General features: G+C 37.9%; 1 protein-coding gene across 3 annotated transcripts in view; it reads left to right on the forward strand.

Moving 5' to 3' along the window:
- asap1a (ArfGAP with SH3 domain, ankyrin repeat and PH domain 1a) overlaps window positions 1-19333 on the forward strand; it is a 155409-nt gene that overhangs the window by 61206 nt on the left and 74870 nt on the right. For all 3 annotated transcript variants that reach the window (XM_088918598.1, XM_088918599.1, XM_088918600.1), the window contains one exon: window positions 14377-14449. In XM_088918598.1, coding sequence (XP_088774724.1) covers window positions 14377-14449 — 73 coding nt within the window. The remainder of the gene's footprint in view (window positions 1-14376; window positions 14450-19333) is intronic.

Raw genomic sequence — 19333 nt, forward strand, 5'->3', positions numbered from 1 at the left:
CTCTGACTTTGTTTAACTTATTTTTCTGATTTAAACTAAGTATAACTAGGGTGAAATGTCTTAGGTGCCTCAGTTACTGGTACTGTAAAGTAAAAGTAATCTATTGTGATTTTGTGTCGATCTGCGTGAACTGCAGAACAGTAAGAGAGGCTTCATTCAAATTGTATAGTGGGAACTCTTGAAAAGGGATCTTATCACTTCAGTTATTGGTCGAGGAGGATGAAATGCAGTAAAATTATGGTGATTTTTAGTGTGATATATTTTAGTGTGAACACTATGCTGGTAATTTTCAGAGGAGACTGTCCTTTCCATTTAATGAGAATGGGTGTTATGATGATCTATGGGTTCTTCTAAATCTGCCTCTTAACTCATTAAATATAATAATTGTTGCACTCTAGGTGTTGGTCCAGTAGTGAAAGCCAGCGTGGAGGCAATGTTCAATAAGCGATAATTCCACCTGATTTCTGATTTGAGGGATCTAAATGTATTAGTATTGTAAGTGCACACAGTAGCTTGGCACATGTCAAGCAGTACTAAATGCCTGAGTGCAAAAGGAAACTAAAATGCTCTTTTTTATATTTCAAACAGTATATGGTTTGGGTAAGTGCTATAAATCAAATTCTTATACCATGTTTTCTTTCTTTCATTTATTGTAAAGAAAATAGGCACTCATCCTAAAAATAACAAGGTTCCTACGAATTCTGAGCAATATTCGATGGCTTAAAATCCATTAAGGAGAAATATTACAAAAACATAAATACCTGTGTGCTGCTATTGACACCTGGGGAATCACTCAATCTAATAAATTACAGTACAAACACGAAAAAAGAGAGCAACTAATTCACAAGGCTTTTGTATACACCTCTGGGCCTGGTCTAAGTAGGATTGTTTGTATGAATATGCGGCTTTTGGGGCATCAGCTAGTCTAGGGACCGTTACACAGTTCTTTCTATTCTTTTTTTATGGAAGGAAGATTGCTGATGCACGTACTTGGGGATTAACAGGCTGCATTCAGTGAGCAATACAGAAGAGGCAAATTGCACAGCTCGGGAATTCTTTGTATTGTTAAGCCATAGGCCTGGGTGTTGCTATGGAGCAGGGCTTGCTTCTCTTCACTGGGTGCCAAGTGATTTAGTCTATAGGCTCTTGGACACTATAGACCCTCTAGTTGGAGGTGCATTTAGGACATTTTCACAGGTGTTCAGACCACTGTTCAGATGGAAGGCAGGTTTTAAGAGCTGGAGTGGGTTTTGTGTAAAGAATCCTGAACAATACCACTGCTTTCCAGCAGTTAACGTGCAAATTTCGCAATTTCTGACCGTTACTACATGGATCTTTTTCATCAAAGTATTCACAATCCTGTTATGGTGAGCCCTCATTTCCAAAGCCTATATGTATTTTCTTTCTCTGGACCTGCAAAAATACCTAATGTACTGTAAGTTCTGCAACACAAAGAATAAGTGCTTGAAACAAAATGGATAGTTTTAATAAGCTGAATTGATTATCTTTTTTTTCATTGGTCCCCTCTGTCTTTTACCCCATTGACGTAAATAACATTCAGGACATTTTTGAAACAAAAGAAGAAAAACTAATTGAAAAATCAACTTGGGTACTATCCTGCAAATGCTGAAATCTGGGTTGTGCACGAACTGACATGTCTTTCTGATGGAAAGAAACATTTTTTTCCACTTCCAGTTGGAAACAAATGCACATTTTGTACTGTATATAGAACCTAACCTTTTGTCCACAGGAGCATTCCATTGGTAAAGAAAATGAGTTGATACTCATCCCAAAAAAACCAAATAGATTTTTATTGTTTTTCATGGTAGAAAGCTTCTTAATGCAGCTAAGTAAAACAATATCTTGGTATCATCAGCTAGTTTCAGGTTTCAATAATACTCTTTTTTAAATACTGTAGTTCTGCTTGTTATGAAAATACATTGAATGGACCAGATGCATGGCCATGGGTTAGTTATGTACAGTAACCTGCTGTCAGAGTTTTTGTTCTTCTTGTGCCCTATAAAAGTACTGCTGAATTGCAAACAGTATTTTGAGGTTTGTATGCTTTCAGACCAGAGATACTATTAGCTGTCTTGTTTCTTAATTGCAGACATTTCTTTGCTGTCACTGTACTTCAGTCTTTGTAATTCAAGATACTTATTAACTGGAACAACCTCCCTCATTAACTAAACACCTCTGTATTTTCTAAGCAAATGTAACATTTTCTTCCAGTGCCGATTTCAAGTTTTGGCAATAATGTAGTTTTTGTGTGAGATTTTTTTTTTATTATTATTTAAGAGAACAAGACAAAACCATTTTACATATAAACCACCATTATTCAGCAAAAAATGTCTATTCCCGTTTGTTCCCCTATTATTTTACAATTATATAACTTTTAAACAAGACTACATTCAAAATGAGGAAGATGTATACATTTATGAATATGAAAAGGGAGGAGACTATATAAATGTATTATTAAATTTCAGTTATTTTGTATCTCAGCAAAATCTGACCTTAAAGATTTAATGTACTGAGCCCATCTAGACCAATATTTGACTTTTTTTTTTCTTCCATTTGTAATTTTAATGAAAATGTTATTTTTTGTGTGACATTTTTAAATCTATTTTATCTCAACAACTATGACCTTCTCTGACAAAGTGATGGTTTTCATCTTTCTGTTGCTGAAGGACGAGCTCTCCTGGTACAGTACCTGTTTACCAGAGTCTTACTTAATAACTAATTAATACTGGATCAGTTCCACTAAATAATTAAGGAGGTGAGTGTAACAAAGTCTTGCAGTCTGGTATGAAATAGAAGCTCATCTCTTTGTAAACCCTCCACTGGGCCCTGATATGGCACATTTGAAGAAAAAGCATGGGTCGAGCGGCCAACACAAACAGCACTGCAGCAGCCCCTTCATTTTGGTTGGCAGCTGTAAATTGATAGCTGCAGATAGCAAACAGTAGGCAGTGCGCGCATATAGGAATTTAGCTTTGTTTCACATTTCACCCTGAGGTAGGTTACCAGAGTCCAGAGCTGCTGCTCGTGCAGAAACAGTCGGGCTGCCCAGATCAGTTTCCGGCTGAATTTCTCACTTCGTCAGTCTAGTCAAATTCAGTTTGGAGGGTTCTGGACCTGTGTGTAGTGTGCTCGGTTTAAACCCTGACCTCCTTAAATCATACGTGAACCTTGCGTTAGGAACCAATCTTTGTTCTTTCATTTGTTCCTTAAATTCAGTAAGAGCACAATGCATTGCTGTACTGCTGCGTTTTGGTAAAAATAGTCTTGTAATGCTCATCTTTGTGTTTAGCTAAATTTCTGCCCTGACATACAGTACTTATAACACCTCAAACAGTGTAGTGGCCTTTGACTGCAAACTTGGTCTTGTGCCATTCAAAGGCAATGGGTGTCTGGTGTACCAGCATCCCTTGCAGCAGTGTCATAAATCCGCTTGGTTGTCTCCTGTCTGAATACTCAGTTACTAAGCACCTAAGGTTTACTTTGCACCTCTGAGATCTGACACCCCAGACTTCCAGGTGATATTGTTGCTCTAAAGGTGTGGTTATAATGTTGTGAAATGTGCTGCTATCAACCCTCCAGACTTTGTTTTGTTTGTAATCAAATAACTATTTGAACCCCAAGATGTGAAGACTAGGGAATTAACCTTCTTTACCTCCTGTCTGTCTCAACATTCCCACTCCAGCACTGTTGTTGTTTTTTTTAAATGTTTGAACTTAGCTAAAAATAAGATGGTTAGGGTCACTGTAGAAAGGTTCCACTTGCCACTTTTGTATCACGGCTGACAATAAAAACTCACTTTGCCATTATAAGCAATGAGGAGTATGCATTGAAGTGGCTCTTTCAAAAATCCCAAATAACACTTTTTTTACATTTGTGTTGCTTTTAATTTTCTTTTCTCATTCAGTTCTCTGATGCCCGAATACTGAAGTTGTCACATTTGTTTTTTTGCAATAATTGTAAATACCTGCCTATTGTATTGGGAAGGATCTGATTATTTTTCTCTTTAGGCAATTGAAATGTGCTGGAAATATTTACTGTATGTGTATCACAGTATGCTTTTATCTTTGCCAGAAAAAAAAAATTCTTAATGAGATTATCAGAAAAATGGCAGCGAGGATTGTTTTTTGCACGTTAAAAATCAGTCAAGTTAGTAACTTCTTGCAGCCGGGATAGAAATCGAACCCTCCCTCATCCCATATGGTAAAAACCTCAGTAAGCCAGGAATGCAGGCTACCTCCTACTGCCATGAGAATTTATTCGGCATCCACGCTCTGCCTGTGCCAGCTCAGAATGGCAGTGAGCAGGCTGCGCTATGGCAGCTGGGGTACTTTGTCCCAAAATGGCACCTTGTCTGCCACAGCCAAGCTCCTGTGTGATGGGCTCAACCAGCTGGAGCTGGGTCTGGGCCCCTATCTGACACAAGCTCTGTTGTTATCTTGCGAAAAGAAACGTGTACATGTGTCATAGGTTACCTTATGTGTTAACAGCCTCCCCTTGGTCATTTTCTCCTGGTTAGTTGGAAAATGCAGTGAGCGGCTGATGTTTTTCTGTTTCTTTAAAAAAAATTGTTTAGTTTGTAAGTCCTTGTGTGGTTATTTTAAAGGCTGTGGTTTCAGTGCCTTTGCTTTGAATTGATCATAATGAGACTGTTTTCAAAGTGGTTTTGTTGTGAAAACATTCGCAAGAAATGCAGCTTTGTTCCAAGCTTCCATTTCAGGTTTTGCACTTTGCAAAACTAAAAAGAACCATTCAAATATATATTTAAATAAAGGTGACAGTTATTTAAATATTTTTACTGTAAATAAACTCTTGAATTGTATTACATAACTGCATCAAATAATAGTAACCACTAAAGGTTTTCTCATCACACTATTATGGTTAATCCAGCTGGTCAAAACACCTTGAAGTGGAGGTGTGGAATAAGTTTACCTTAAGTCTATGCCATCCAAATTAGTTAAACTGCAGTATTGAGAGCTAAATTGGAATGCCAACCAGAATATAGTTTTCCCTCTCAAATAATGTGAACATTGGGTAATTGTGGCGAGTCGTGCACCTCCATGGCAGTGTTGAGGAGTGGTTAGGTTAGTGGAATCCAAATAGAAGGGTTCTGAGTTCTAGGTCTTAGATGAAGCTCCACTGTTCTATGTTTGAGCAAGGTGTTCACACTGCTTTGAAAATGCATCGCTAGACTGTATAAAATTGGTGCTAATGTAAGTAGCTTTTGATAAAAACATCTGACAAATTAATAATAAAATCACATTTTTCTATATAAAGGGAACAGAAACCACAAAATTCTAGTCTGAAGGAAAAGATTAAATGTTTGAATGCTTTTGTTTTGGAAAGGGTGTAGCTAAGAGAGCAGATGTAAAAAGATGGGTAGAGAGATCCATAAATACTAAGGAATATTTTTTTAAGTTTTGTTTTTTTATGTAGTCATTATATATCCTCGTCATTTTTTGTTTGCTTTAGAAGTTAATATTCCTTACACTAATCCAGTTGTCAAGCTTGGAAAATGTCAAAAGAAGGAAAAGAATCCAAGTCATGCAACTTTCTGGCATACAAATCATTCTATTTCAGTCCCCAGCATTACTGTATATTATACGTCAACGGCTTCTCAACTTCATTGGGGAGGTTCAGTGTGAGGCTCATAAAGACACGTACTTGAGTCATCGTTCTCATGGATTAGGTGCAAATGAGCAGACCAGGACTGAGGAAGACTGCATCTGGCTGTTAGGTCATTGATTATATAGCTTTGTTTGATTATTATTATGGAAACATTGTCTCTGCCTCACCCAGCTTCTTAAACTCACGTTGGCTTATCATGTTTGAACATTAAGTGAGTAGGAATTTGCAGAAAAAGGAGACTACGAATGTAGATTACAACAGATGAATAAAAAAAACCTTAGTTGAGGACAGAGGCTCCTTTTTGACACTACTCGCAAAATTGTGACCCTTGTTTCAAGATGACTGTGAATTGGGATGCATAAGTTGTGTACAGATATTTCCTTTTCTCATACCAAATATATGAATGTTACAGTTCAAGTGAGAAGTGGACATCCAACCTTAGCATTTTATTGATCTCAATAGAAGATCACAGGGACTTTAAGTCTTAAATGTGCTTCCTCACTTGTGTTCTAAGATATTTATTCCTTTGTTGTTCCTTAAGAAGTGTTCTGTTCATGGTGGTTGTCATTTTAGTCTTCTAAGTTCAAACCTAAAAAGATTAAACATTTTATCTTGTGTGTGATGTCTTCGAGGTCAAAAAATAACTAATTGCTCTACAGAATAATTCAGTATTCTTTTCTGTAACATGGAGACCACGCTCAGAATACAGTATTCCAAGCAAGGCCTTACACATACAGAATAAGTCGTGTCTTTTTATTTTTGGCAGCGACCCATCCCCAGGGCACTGTTCACAGAAAGTCTGCAAGGGATTCGGTCAGTGCAATTCCATTGTCATCGGAACAAAGTCTCGCAGACTGAGGCTAACCAAATCGAGTTATCAGCACAGGCAGCGCTGTGCTGCATCACCCCAGATGTTACATTACTCGCAAATGTAGGTCTGTGCGGCAAACATATGTGCCCTGCAGAAGACAGACCGGTTTCCTGCTGAAGTGAGTGGCGCAGCAAAATCAACTTGCTGGAAACCAAAATGTTAACAGTGCAAAACAAGCAAGAATATCCCCCAAGAGAATGTAATTTACCTGGTTTTATCAGTGATGCCAAGTGTTTAATTCAGATTTTTTTTTATATTTCCTCCCCAAAAGGCTGAAGAAAGGAGAACAGCAAGTTAAGCTTGCTTTGTTATTCATGAACTGAGTGTCAATTATAAATACGTTCTCTGTGGTGATGCTAAAAATGTGCATTTTGCACTTTCCCTTGCACCGAAATACAGCTTACTGTAAACAGGAAATAAGCAGTGTGTTCTCAATTAATTACAAAGATTGAAAACGGGCAGAATGATACATTATTTGTTGCAAGTGCTTCGACTCTTCACTGTATTGTACAGGATTATGGTCGTTTTTGTGTTAACTGTTGTAGGAAGACACAAGTGAAATCATGGCAAGAGCACTGTGAAACATAGAGGCATGGTAAAACAACTGGAGCTGGGAGAGGCTGAGGCGAAGCTACAGTATATACAAGTATGGGGGGACTACTTATAATGTTCCCCCCACTTTTATCATCTATTTTTAATTTTTTATTACCATCCATATCCTAAGCACTTTATCCAGTGCAGGGTTTCGGAGAATCTGGAGACTGTCCTGGCAACAAAGGGTGCAAGGCAGGATACACCCTGGATGGGACGCCAGTTTATCGCAGAGAGGACACACACACAAACATGCACGCCCACTCTCACACGAGGGCAAAACTACTGCACCCATTACCGTATTCCATTTGAATCTAAAAATAGTTTGCAAATTTATCATAATATACATAAGGGGGGAAAACCTTCCACTCACAGCAAGGTTGGCTTTTTTTAGTCCTAGAGAAGATTTTGTGTTTTAGTTGAAGTCAGCTCCTTTACCTGTTGGGTTTCATTGGAGTGAGTAATTAGTCCTCTGAAAGCTGCCTACTATTGGAGATGTCCATGTAAATGAGAAGAGGGCTGTTTGCTAATAAATATAGTAACTAATTGATCAGAGGGTCTCAACCTGATGGTTTTTGAAGAAAGTCAGGTGTCAGCTTCTAAACATGGCTGGGGAAGCTTGTTCCATCCTTCCACCAGCCTTTGTGTAAAGGAGAGCCTCCTGTTCTCAGTTTTAAATGCATTACCACATAGATTCCACATGTGCCCACTGGGCTATGTTTCACTGTTGATTCTGAAGAGGTTTCAGATGTTTTTCAGGCACCTTGTGATTTATGATTTTCTCAGTTCAAACCTAAAAAGTTTCAGTTCCTTTGGCCTGTTAGTGTAACCTTTTATTTTTGGAGGCTGTCTTTGGTATTCATGCAACCCTGTACTTGGTAGCAAAAAAAATTTGAACCTACAGATCAAAAGTATTCATGCTGGATTTTTTTTCCCCCTGTTGTACATTAGTTTTGTCTTCTAGTGTGCAGTGGCAAACTTCACTCTATGGGACCTTTGCCTCTAATTTCATCTAAAGAAGATCAAAGCAGTTTGACCTTGGCAGGAGAAGTCTTAAGGGCATGGCTGGCTGAGGAGGGTTGAAAATAACTGGAAAAAAACCTTTAGGGGAAATACTGGGCTGCTTAATTATGCCATGAAATTTAATTAGCTTAAAGTTCTAAGCATTCTTTGTCAGCAACCAGAACCAAACCTTAAATTATTTATGTATGCATTTTTATCTCCAAAAGCAATGTGGTGAGTTTTGTTTTGAACATGTTGAAGGGAGATCCTTTTTTTAATGTATCTTCTTTGCCTTCTACCTTGGATAAACCGCACTTCATCCCCATTCAGCTTTTAAATCTTCGCACCAAGTTGCGGAGTTTCACACTTTTTTCAGCTCTTGATTTCTCACATCAGCCTTTGTACCGTTGAAGTCAGGAACTGCAACTCCAATTGCTTGGTTCATTTTTGTGTGGCAAAACTGTGCCAGAACTTTGGAGTAAAAACTGTGAGCTACAGTATGTACAGTATGTGTGTCAGTTAATGGATATTGTGGAAAAAAATGAATATTTTCATGACATGGTTATTGTCATTGTTTTAATGATTAATGTGTGCTAAAGATAATAAAATAAATTAACTTTACTAGTTTGACCATTGTGAAGTGTTCTTATTAACAGTAATACTATGTGTACACACATGGTCAAGATGGTCCTTTAATACGTCACTTTCGCAACACAGTGGACTTCTTCAGAATATGCAGAGAAACACTAACCAGACAACACGAGTGTGAACTACATGGAAAAACCAAGAATGGGAAATACTTTTTTTCTCGAAAGGATGGATAAAGTATGATGTAGCCAATACCTTCTTTCAAGAAACGCCTGGGTGAAATCCTTGGATCAGAAAGCAACTACCACACCAGCTAGATGGGCTGAATGGTCTTTCATTCATAAGTCTTATGTCCTTAGCTTACTTAGTAAATCCCCAAGCTGGTTTACTGTCTTAGTCATCATTTTTTGTCTTTTTCTCCAAAATACAAAAGACTTGTTTTGGCAAGTGTGCCGTTATTGCTGACTGCAGAATAAGCATGCAGTTGTGAACAGTGTTTTGTGTGCCAATGACTCATTTTATTGCAAACCCTTACTTAAAACTATAATTAAATTAGTGTATATATTACAACCGTGTAGTTAAACGTAAAACTTTTTAAGTCTGTACGCCTGATTGTTTTGACAGCTTGTGTTCTGTGCACAGTGGATAGGGAAACTGAAACTCAATCATTTTTGTGAAAGTCATGTGTGGTGTCAAACCTCATTTACTTGCATGCATTTATACAAAGTACAGCACATGTCTTTTTAAACAGCGCTTGCAATCATCAAAGCGGAATGGAAATAACACCTTCTAAAGGCATGCAAGGTTTAGACATGAGCTCTTGTCTTTACAATCATGCTGGAGTCCTGCTTTGAGTGAGAGAACTCTTTCACTGGGCATGAATCAGTTTTCTGTGAGCCGGCCATGGTTTCTTGATATTGTTCGATGGGCACTGGGCGATTCATTGAGACACTACAAGTTGTCGTCTTTCCTGTAGCTGTTTTGAATTGTTCATCTTCCAAATGACCTAATCACCAATGATTATAGTTTTTTTTTTTTTTTTAATCTTAAGCATGGTCAGGTCACAACACTTTGTCAGGGGATTCCTGCTGGAAGGCTCACTTGTGAAACTGACAGTGCCGCCAACGTCAATAGAAGAACCATTGAAAAGAAAAGTATACATCTCCGTGAAGCCAGCTTATTCGGTTACTCACCAAGTGTGAAAGGTGCAAAAATCGAGCAACGCTTCTGCCTGCTTCTTCCACCCACAATACAGTTCTGTGTGTCTTGGCACTCTGGTGTCCCAGATGGGGTCAGGCCCACACAGACATGAGGTCTTGATTGCTATAGTTCAGGCTCTTGTTCATCGTTGCAAATGAAGGTTTTCACCTCCTTAGTTCCTTACGATGGCACCATGGAGAGACTGGAGTGAATTTTAAGTGACAGAAAGCTAACCATGTTGATGTCGGCTGTGTATTTTTTTATATTTTATAGTATTTGGTAACTTGCATGTAATGATGGCAATAGAATGATTAACAGTACGGTACAGCTTCGTTAAAAAAAACTATTTTTGCACTGAAACTGCACTGTTCTCTTTCTATGTGGAAAAAGTAATTCATTTTTCAGATTAACAAAGGAAGTAACAAGCAGAATATCTAGCAGTCTGATAGTAGATAAGAAAGATCTTTTTTTGTTAAAAATATAAACCATATATTATAGTACCTGTGAAAAGATGTTGGTTTCTGTCGTAGCTGTGAAAATGTTGGTTTCCTCTATCACATGTGGACACAACTTGTTATATTAGCACAGTTTCAGAATTTTATTTTCTGGCTGAAATTGCATACTGTAGTTGATTGATATATTCAATAGTTAATGAAAATGCATAAGGTTTGTTAAATGACTGTCTTGTATTCTCAGAACATAAAACGTTTGCAAATCCATCTAGCTCATTTAATAATATTATTAATATATTAATATATTATAATATTATTTAAAATATGTATTTAAAACGTTTTTGTATAGTAATCATTTTAAATGTATATAATAAAATTAAAACTAGTGGTTTAATAGTACTATTTGGCTGCATGTTTAACTCTCTGAACAATTACATACCAACCAGATTACTCAGAATCTTGAACGAATACATTCCATTTCAATTGTTAATAGTATTATCACAGTATTTACAGTACTACAACATATGCTGTGTCATGTCAGCTGTACTTTAATATGCATAAGAATATCACTCCTCTTCTCTTCTAGCTTGACATCAGCAGTCTTGTCTTCTATATCCTAGTCTGACATCTTCATCAGTCCTTAAATACTGAGTTTTCAATATATCAAAAGAATCTTTCAGAAAATAAGGCAAGCATATGGATTTTGAATTTTGGTTAAATGTTTTTGCACTCAGTTAACTGTGTTGCATTAGCAACAATCACTTTGTGTTGCATTATCAAGAGTTGATTTGGCACAAATCAAGAAAATAAACACAGAAACACAGAAAGGGGCCAACATGCTGCCTTTAGCCAAAGAACAACACCTTTGTCCTCTGGGTGTGATGGAGGCTGGGATAAGGCCTGCCAGGTGGCTTCATCGACATTGGAGCCATGTCTACTTTAGTGCAGATCACCCAGCAGATGCACAAAATTGTGCATAACAGAGCAATCTGGAGGAAGGTGCAAGTATGTCGGTCTGGACAGGAGAGTGCAGCTTCTGCAAAACTCAACTTGTAATAATTGATAGCAACATTACTGCACTTCGTTGGTCAATTCCTGGGATATTGCTTGGGTCCCTTTCGTGTGGGTTTATCCTGAAATAACACCATTCCATGAGGACATTGGAAATTTTTATGCTTGTGTAAAAACCAGCATATTTGTGAGATGAGAATGCGGAGTGTCTATTCTGCTCACCCGACGTGAGCACCATTGAGCACTTGGAGGATGAGCTGGGATGAAATGTGGCATCTATTGCTCAGGGACCAGTGATGAGGCCGTTAGCTTTTCTGGGTTTTACAAGAGACGTGGGGCAGAATCCCACCAAATAACATCTGTAAGCTGGTGCAAAGCATGTAGCACACGCGCTTCTAGCTTCTACCTGTGCTTTGCCTGACCTTTAGAATGACAGAACACCTGTTACGAAAAAGAATGTTAATTTTCCTGACAATTAAAAAGTGTTAATTATTTATTATTTGATGTAATGTAATAACATATAATGTCAGTGACAGTTTGTCTGTTTAGTTTCACATATTATGTAGAACAATACTGCAGATGCAGAAAATCAAATATCGTTATTAATCCGCTGCTTTGCAATCTTTCCATGAACAGAGAGTATGTTCTTTGAGACTTAAAAAGATAAATTAGGTAAAATAGATAAATTAGGTAGAAAAAATGACTAGGTTAGTTGTCCCTAACAGTGTGTCCCTATAACAGACTGCTCCTGGATTAGGCATGAGACCTCTTCCAGTAAAAGTATCACATCTTGATAGTGAAAGAACAAATTGCAACTCAGTAATGATCAGTATTTTTTTTTAATGTTTAGATAGTTAATTAGATCCACGTGCCACCAGACTTCTAGTTCTGTTTAGGCACATCGATGATTTAATTTACTTATTTTTTTAAAGAGTTGGATGTTGTGAATCGATCAAATAAAAGTCAAGGCCAGGAGCTGAAAATTTACTGAACAGAATAAGTCAGCTGAGAGCGATTCCTGACTGGTCTTCAAAAACCAGAGTGTTTCTGGTTTTAAGCTCTGTGGTGATCACAGAGTCTTTATTGAGCAAATTAATTTAATTGAATTAAAGAATTTAAATGATCAAGTCCCGGTAACTGGGGGAGTATTTTCAAATGTTTTATTGGTTAGAAAAGGAAAAAGATGCAATCCTTCAAAAGCAAAGATGATTTTCTTCGGACCACTGCTGCTGGTGCTCATCATTAGTGATCATTAGTGGGTAGCCAAATAGAAACTGCAAACATCGTATAAAACCTTACTCTCCGGGCAAACACACTACAGTCACTTCTCATGAGTAACAGTGACAGAACCTAGGGCTACAATAAGAGACCTTTCACTGTATCGAAGAGCAGGCACTAATCCCAGCATTGTTACAGGCTTGTACAGGGAGTAAAATACTACTTCTGGTCATGAAATAAATACTGTGTGCTTTTTTGGATGCAGGCCAGAGTTGTAGTTAATAGAATGTCGGTTAGCTGAACCACCTCCTCCATCAAAAAGCTCAGGGGCTTTCATATAAGAATTTCATTCACACTTGTAAAATGTTAAATTCACTTTGGGGTCCTGGACTTGATTCTAGAGAGGGTTGCCATCTGTATGGAGTTTGCATGTTCTCCCAGTGTGCAGATGGATTTTGTTTACGGGTGCTTCACTTTCCTCCTTCCTCCCAAAGCCAAACTGGCTATGTTCATTGGTAGAAGTAGTACTTGGCAATTATGTTTTTGAAGTAGAGGAATAAAGCTTAATAAGAAAGAAAATGCAGTTTTATAGTACCTTCACTGTAAGGAGTTAGAGATTCAGCACAGTCATCTCCTGGACTCTGGTTCTCTGATTTCTTGTAGAATCATGATGATTTCTTTCATTTACTTTTTTACTGCTTGCAGTATAGCGAAAGAAGTTTAATTTTATATTCTAAAGGATCCAAGGTATATGGATGACATTGAACCTGGCATTTTTGTAGTGAAATTCTTGAAGTGCACTAACACAAACATTTGGGGCTATTCAGTTTAGTTAGGGGTGAAACTGTGCTACATTTGACTTTGGTACATCAGCCCTGATGTGCCATATAATAAATTCTCTCTGTTTCCATTGACAGCAGCCGTGCTCAACAGAGGGTATGTCTAGTGTGCCCGACATGATAAATGTGTCTACCAAGGGCAAAAACAGAAGGAAATAATCATTGTTGTGAACGGGCATACAGTGCTTTAATAAAATGTCTGTGCTGTGTTGATACGTGCCCCATGTTTCCGTTAACTTGTGCACTAAATTAACTCAGTGGAGTAAATTTGTAAATTTGTACGAATAGGCCAGTTGACACAATACACACTCTATACTTCTCTATCCGAGTGAAGAAAAGGAAGGGTTAAGTGTACTGGTTTGGCAGAGGCACAGTGCTAACATCAAGGTAGATTGCAGCACGTGCTGTCATAAAAGCTACTGTACATTTAGGGGTAGAAAAATATATAGAAAAACTGCCTCTGAGGAAAAAATCTGTTTTATTCTTGCCTATACTTCAATATTTATCGTTTGACAAAGAAGCTGTCATTGAGAGTGCTTTTTTCATAAGCCTTCCAAGAGAGGTTTCAATCAAAGCAACTGCTTTACAGAAATCTGGCCTTTTAACTTTCTTAAATCACTCAGGAGTTGCTACATTTTTATTATATAATACTGAATATTGAAACCCTTTGGCAGGCTGTTTATTAAGAAAACAGATTTTGCATTCAGAGGAGATAACACTCAGGGCTCAGGTTTTCTACGGTTATCAAACAACAGTATTTATATTGTACATATGTTTTCTGTGTTACTGTATGTCATTTTGCAGTTTGTATAAATCAGGAGGAGATATGGATAACTGATTTGTACTGTAGCTGTTTATCATAACGTTCAATTCATTGGGGGAAAACAGCACAAAGTGGTTCTATTTTATCTGTAATTTAAAATGAGTTAATATTTTCCTTCCCCTTATGTTTTCCTAGGCTTTAGATCAAGACCGGACAGCATTACAGAAAGTGAAGAAATCTGTTAAAGCAATATACAATTCAGGTCAAGGTAAGAGATGCACAGTTTCCCTCTTCTTCAGAACAGCTGCCAGTTTGTTTGCAAAAGCTGTTGTATCCTGGGCACAGCTGAGGTTTTACTCTTAAAACATAAGAACACATGAAAGGTTACAAACAAGAGAGGGGTGTTTAGCCCATCGTGCTCAGTTGGTTACTCATAGCTAATTGATCCGAGGGCCTCATTCAATGGCAGTGGCTTCAGCACCATGGCTGGGTAGCTTGTTCCATACTACTACAACTCTTTGCTTAAAACGTGCCTGCCGTTTTCTGTTTTTAATACACTTTGCTGTAGTTTCCGCTTGTGTCCTGATTTCTGTTTTCACTGTTCATTCTCGAGAAGTACTGTGGTTTGACTTTGTTAATGCCAGTAAGGTTTTTGAATGATTAAAAAGAAATCCTCTCACCGTTTTCCGTGTTGAAGACTAAAAAGATTTTGCTCTGTGAGCCTGTCAGAGTATGACATGCCATCTCTTCCCTTCCAGAGGAGCCATGCCTTATTGGTAATGTTACATGGCTACATGTTTCAGGTGCATTATACAATTTTGACATAACATCCTTGATTTCAAATTCCACACTTTTGCATATACAGCACCATTGTGTTTGGCTTTTTATTGTTGCCCCACATTGTGTAAAAGATCTATTTGTTTGCAACGACACCTTTAAGTAATATTTCATAAGTCTTTTTCTTAAGTAGCTTTTTCAGTGTTTCCATCTTAAAAGCTTAGATCTTGTGATATACAGTACATGATTTTACTACTAGCACATACTCTGCCTTATGTCAGATGTCGTCTGTCAGGTATGTCCCATCTTGAATTTTGAATATCTTTTGTTTTTTTTCCTCCTATTTTGGTAGCATCTACAGGTCTGACTAGGGAGTTCACATTTCTGGTATCTCCAAATACTTTACCATTCTTTTGTTTTTGTGGAAGAGCACCATGTTGCTCAGTTGAGCTTCAGAGGTGCCATGTTTCTACTGTGTTCTGAATGGACATTTCATGGACAAATGGGATTAAAAAAAAGGTCATAGAATGACTTCTTTCAGAACTCGTCATCTTGGAGGTTGCAGCAGTTCGCTTACACATAATTTGTTATGCTTGAGATAACTGTGCACTGTGGGGTTACAGTAAAATGAGCCTCCTGAAACTAATTGTAATGGTCACTGCTTTTAAGTTGCACTTAAGAGGTGTACCCTTTCTACAGCATCCATTTTTATTCTTAAAATAAAAAGGTATCAATCAATCTTGAGTTGTCTGGCATCATGGTGTTTTAAGATAATGACCTTTGGAGCCCTCTAGGTCAGTGGTTCGTGGCCTGGGAGTGCCAGACATGCCAGATTTTGTAGAAAGCACAAATTAAGCACATGCACATAAGTAAAACTACTTTGTTCCGTCAGATCTATGTATTTTAAGGTACACTTGTCAATCAAGCAACATAAATTGTGACCAAAAACACAGATCAAAAGGTCATGATACTTTCAAAATAGAAATATTATAAAGATCGTAACAGATACAGCATGGCTTACCTGAGCCTAGGCACATTCATGCGTTCACCTATAGAGCTGATAAGTCTCTGGATAGACTACCTGTCACTATTCCTGTTGAAAGTATTTGGTGCAAAAGAAAAGGCTAGTCAGGGCAGGACCTTGATGACATGTTTCTTTCTTAATGTCATGCCATTGTAATCCCAGCACTGTGTGTTCTCGCATTGTCCTTCTGGAAGATTGCCACTTGCCGATCTGCTCATAAGAAAAGAAAACCTGCCATCTTGTGTTGAGTTGTTTATACCAAAGGCGTTCTTGTGCTAAGAGTGATTTCTCTCACACTGTCTGAGTTCCGCAGCCAGCTCACTTGAACAGTGCAGCAGTCAGCACAACATCCCTGCTTGTGTTGACTTCTGTCAGGTCTGTCAGGGGAAGGACAACACTTACTGATGAATGAAATGCTCCACCACTCTCTCCTGCTTTGGTTGCTGTCAAGCTCACAGAGGATGGCAATTTCATTTTCATCCAAATGGAGAGCTACAGTGATTCTGTAACAATTTTCAGTGTGCTGTCCTGGAATTTCTCTTGCTGCAGTCATTATAGTCTGAAAACAGTTTTGCACATGGGATAGACAGATGAGGTGATCCTGGGCCAATGTGATGACCCTCTGCTTTCCAGGTTGTGGCCTTTCCCTTAATAGAGCATGTTTCCTGGTTTCTCTAGGATAACCAGCTGAATGTTGAAGCAGGGCATCTCATTCTCCTTCTGAATTCTCAATCATGCCAATAGCAACCACGCCATCTTCATTACTCAAGCATGGCATGGTCATACATTACCTTTCTGTGTTTTCGTAATAATGAAATTCACAATTTTGATAGGATATTTATGGTGCCTATAGAAAATTCACACCCCCTTGCCAAAGTGGCACAGTCTGAAATAGTGACACATTAAATCAGAATTTATTTTATGTTTATTTACACGTTTGAACACACAAACTCCAAGTGAAAAGCAAATGCTCAAACATTCTGAAAAGTACTGTAGTTAGTACTTTGTGAAAGCACCTTCTGCTTGAATTATTGCCATAATTCTGTTTGGACAGGTCTGTACTAATGTAGCACAAATAAAATTGGCGTTGTTTGCCCATTCCTCCTTACCGAACTAATTATTAACTCAAATTATTAGAGGACCTTTATGACTGAGGTCAGTGCTCTGACTGGCCCACTTGAGGACGTTTGGACGTTTACCTTTTTGTTCTTTAGCAACTCCAGTGTTGCTTTGACTGTGTGCTTTAAGCCATTGTCATGCCGAAAGGTGAACTTCCATTCCAATTTCAGCTTTCTTGCAGAAGGCAGCAGGTTTTCCTCAAGGAATTTCAGGTAGTTTGCTCCATTCATTTTCTCTTCTATCCTGACAAGTGCCCCAGTCCATACTGATGAGAAACATCCCAGCAGCATGATACTACCACTGCCATTCTTCACAGTAGAGATGGTGTTCTGTGAGTGATGTGCTGTGTTGGATTTGTGTGTAATACTTTGCATTTAGGCCAAAAAGTTCTATTTTAGTTTTGTTAGACCACAACACATTTTGCCATATTTTTGCATTATCACTTTAATGCTGTGTTGCTGTTTTTTTAAGTAATAGGATCCCCTTTGCCCTCCTGCCATATACAGGTATGCCAGATCTGTGAGTTCATGGGATATTGTTGGCATATAGTCTTGGCCATTAAAGCTTGTAGCTCTTTCAAACTTGCAATTGGCCTCTTAGTAGGCTCTCTGACCAGTCTACTTCTTACTTGGTCATCCAGTTTGGATCATTGGCCTGATCTCAGTAGGCTCTTTGTTGTGCCATACACCATTCACTTCTTAATAATCATCATGACAGTGCTCCGAGGGATATACTGTACTGTATATGGCTTTTGAAATCTTCTTATATCCATTTCCTGCTTTGTGCCTTTCCGTCTCTTTACTGAGAGGTGCATTACCCAGTAGAGATGACCTACAGAAACAGATGACTTTCTTATGAAATCATCAAAATTACTATGATTAAACCATAGACTAATTTGCAATCGCTGTTACCAAGGGCTGTGTACGCTGACCCAACCCATTGCTTTCATTTGTGAAATACTTTTCGGAATCTTTGAGGGTTTTTTTTCATTTGGAAGTTGTCTGTTACTTTCTGTGAATGAAAGTAACATCAATTCTGATTTAATTTGTTTTTATTAGAATGAAGGCCTATGGGTAGGTAAGCAAAACTAATAAAAATACAATTTTTGTTTGATATGTTAGGATGTAAATACTGTATTGCATAAACATGGATCATAAAACTTTATTGCACCACCCATTGAGCTAAATTGTCCACCCAAATGGTATATGGTGTTTATGTACAGTACACACAATTTAAAATTTTCACACTTTTGATTATATCTATGGCTTTAAATATGAACCTCAACTTGGCAAGGGAAAACATTTAGTTCCTGGTCATTTTGAAATATTGATCACTAATCTTAAATGGATCCAACTGAAAAATGTTAGGCATTGAGTCCGCCTAAAAGAAACAAAAAAATAAACACTTATATGCTTCCCTGTTTTAGCACAGATTTTTCATTGGAACGGAGGGTGATCTGCAGTTTTAGATTTCTTGCCATTTACCACAACAAATTTGGATGAAGCAGCATTGTCAGTTTTGACTCTTAAATATGAAATACAGAAACAGGCTGCATGTAAGTCTCTCTAAATGAAACAGTTTTTCTAAGTTCAAGGAACCATAAAACTGTGTCATAAGTAACACACAGTAGACTGTAATGCATGTTTTTTTCATTGCTTACTAAACAGCTTATGAGCTCTGGACTTGTTTGCCCAAGTCTAGCCAGAGGCATGGCCTATACAAATGACTTTAAACTTGTCATTTCTTGATAAGAATTGTGATCCAAATTAAATTAAACATTTTTCATTATGGGTCACTGATTCCTTTTTTTCTCATCCGGGCATTTGTTGTAAAGCTTGTGGAAAATGTGTGAAACAAGAAACATTGGTCTGATCAACACAAACATCTTTTTATAGCATACAGCCCTGTCTGAATTCCTCTGAGACCTAAGCATGCAGTAAAAAAGCCTATTTTACAAAAAGAAGGTCTATGTTGGATTAGCTAGGACTTTGCAACTGAAAGGGAAGCTCTCTTCCTCTATTTTTCACAAGCTGTAGTTGTGGCCTTCCACGTGAGTGAAGTTATTTTCAATAAAATTCGTTCGGACAGGTAAAGACCTGCAGCAATGGCATTCCTCCTTATTGCTGGTTGGGTGTGTTTGTTGCCAGGTGTGCCCAGTGTGTCGCTGCCACAAATGGCAACACCTTATCCCCCCCATTTTAGGAGCTTAGGGATTGTAGCTCCTAGCCTGAG

Source organism: Atractosteus spatula, chromosome 6, assembly GCF_055471065.1.
Source record: "Atractosteus spatula isolate fAtrSpa1 chromosome 6, fAtrSpa1.hap1, whole genome shotgun sequence".
NCBI lineage: Eukaryota > Metazoa > Chordata > Actinopteri > Semionotiformes > Lepisosteidae > Atractosteus > Atractosteus spatula.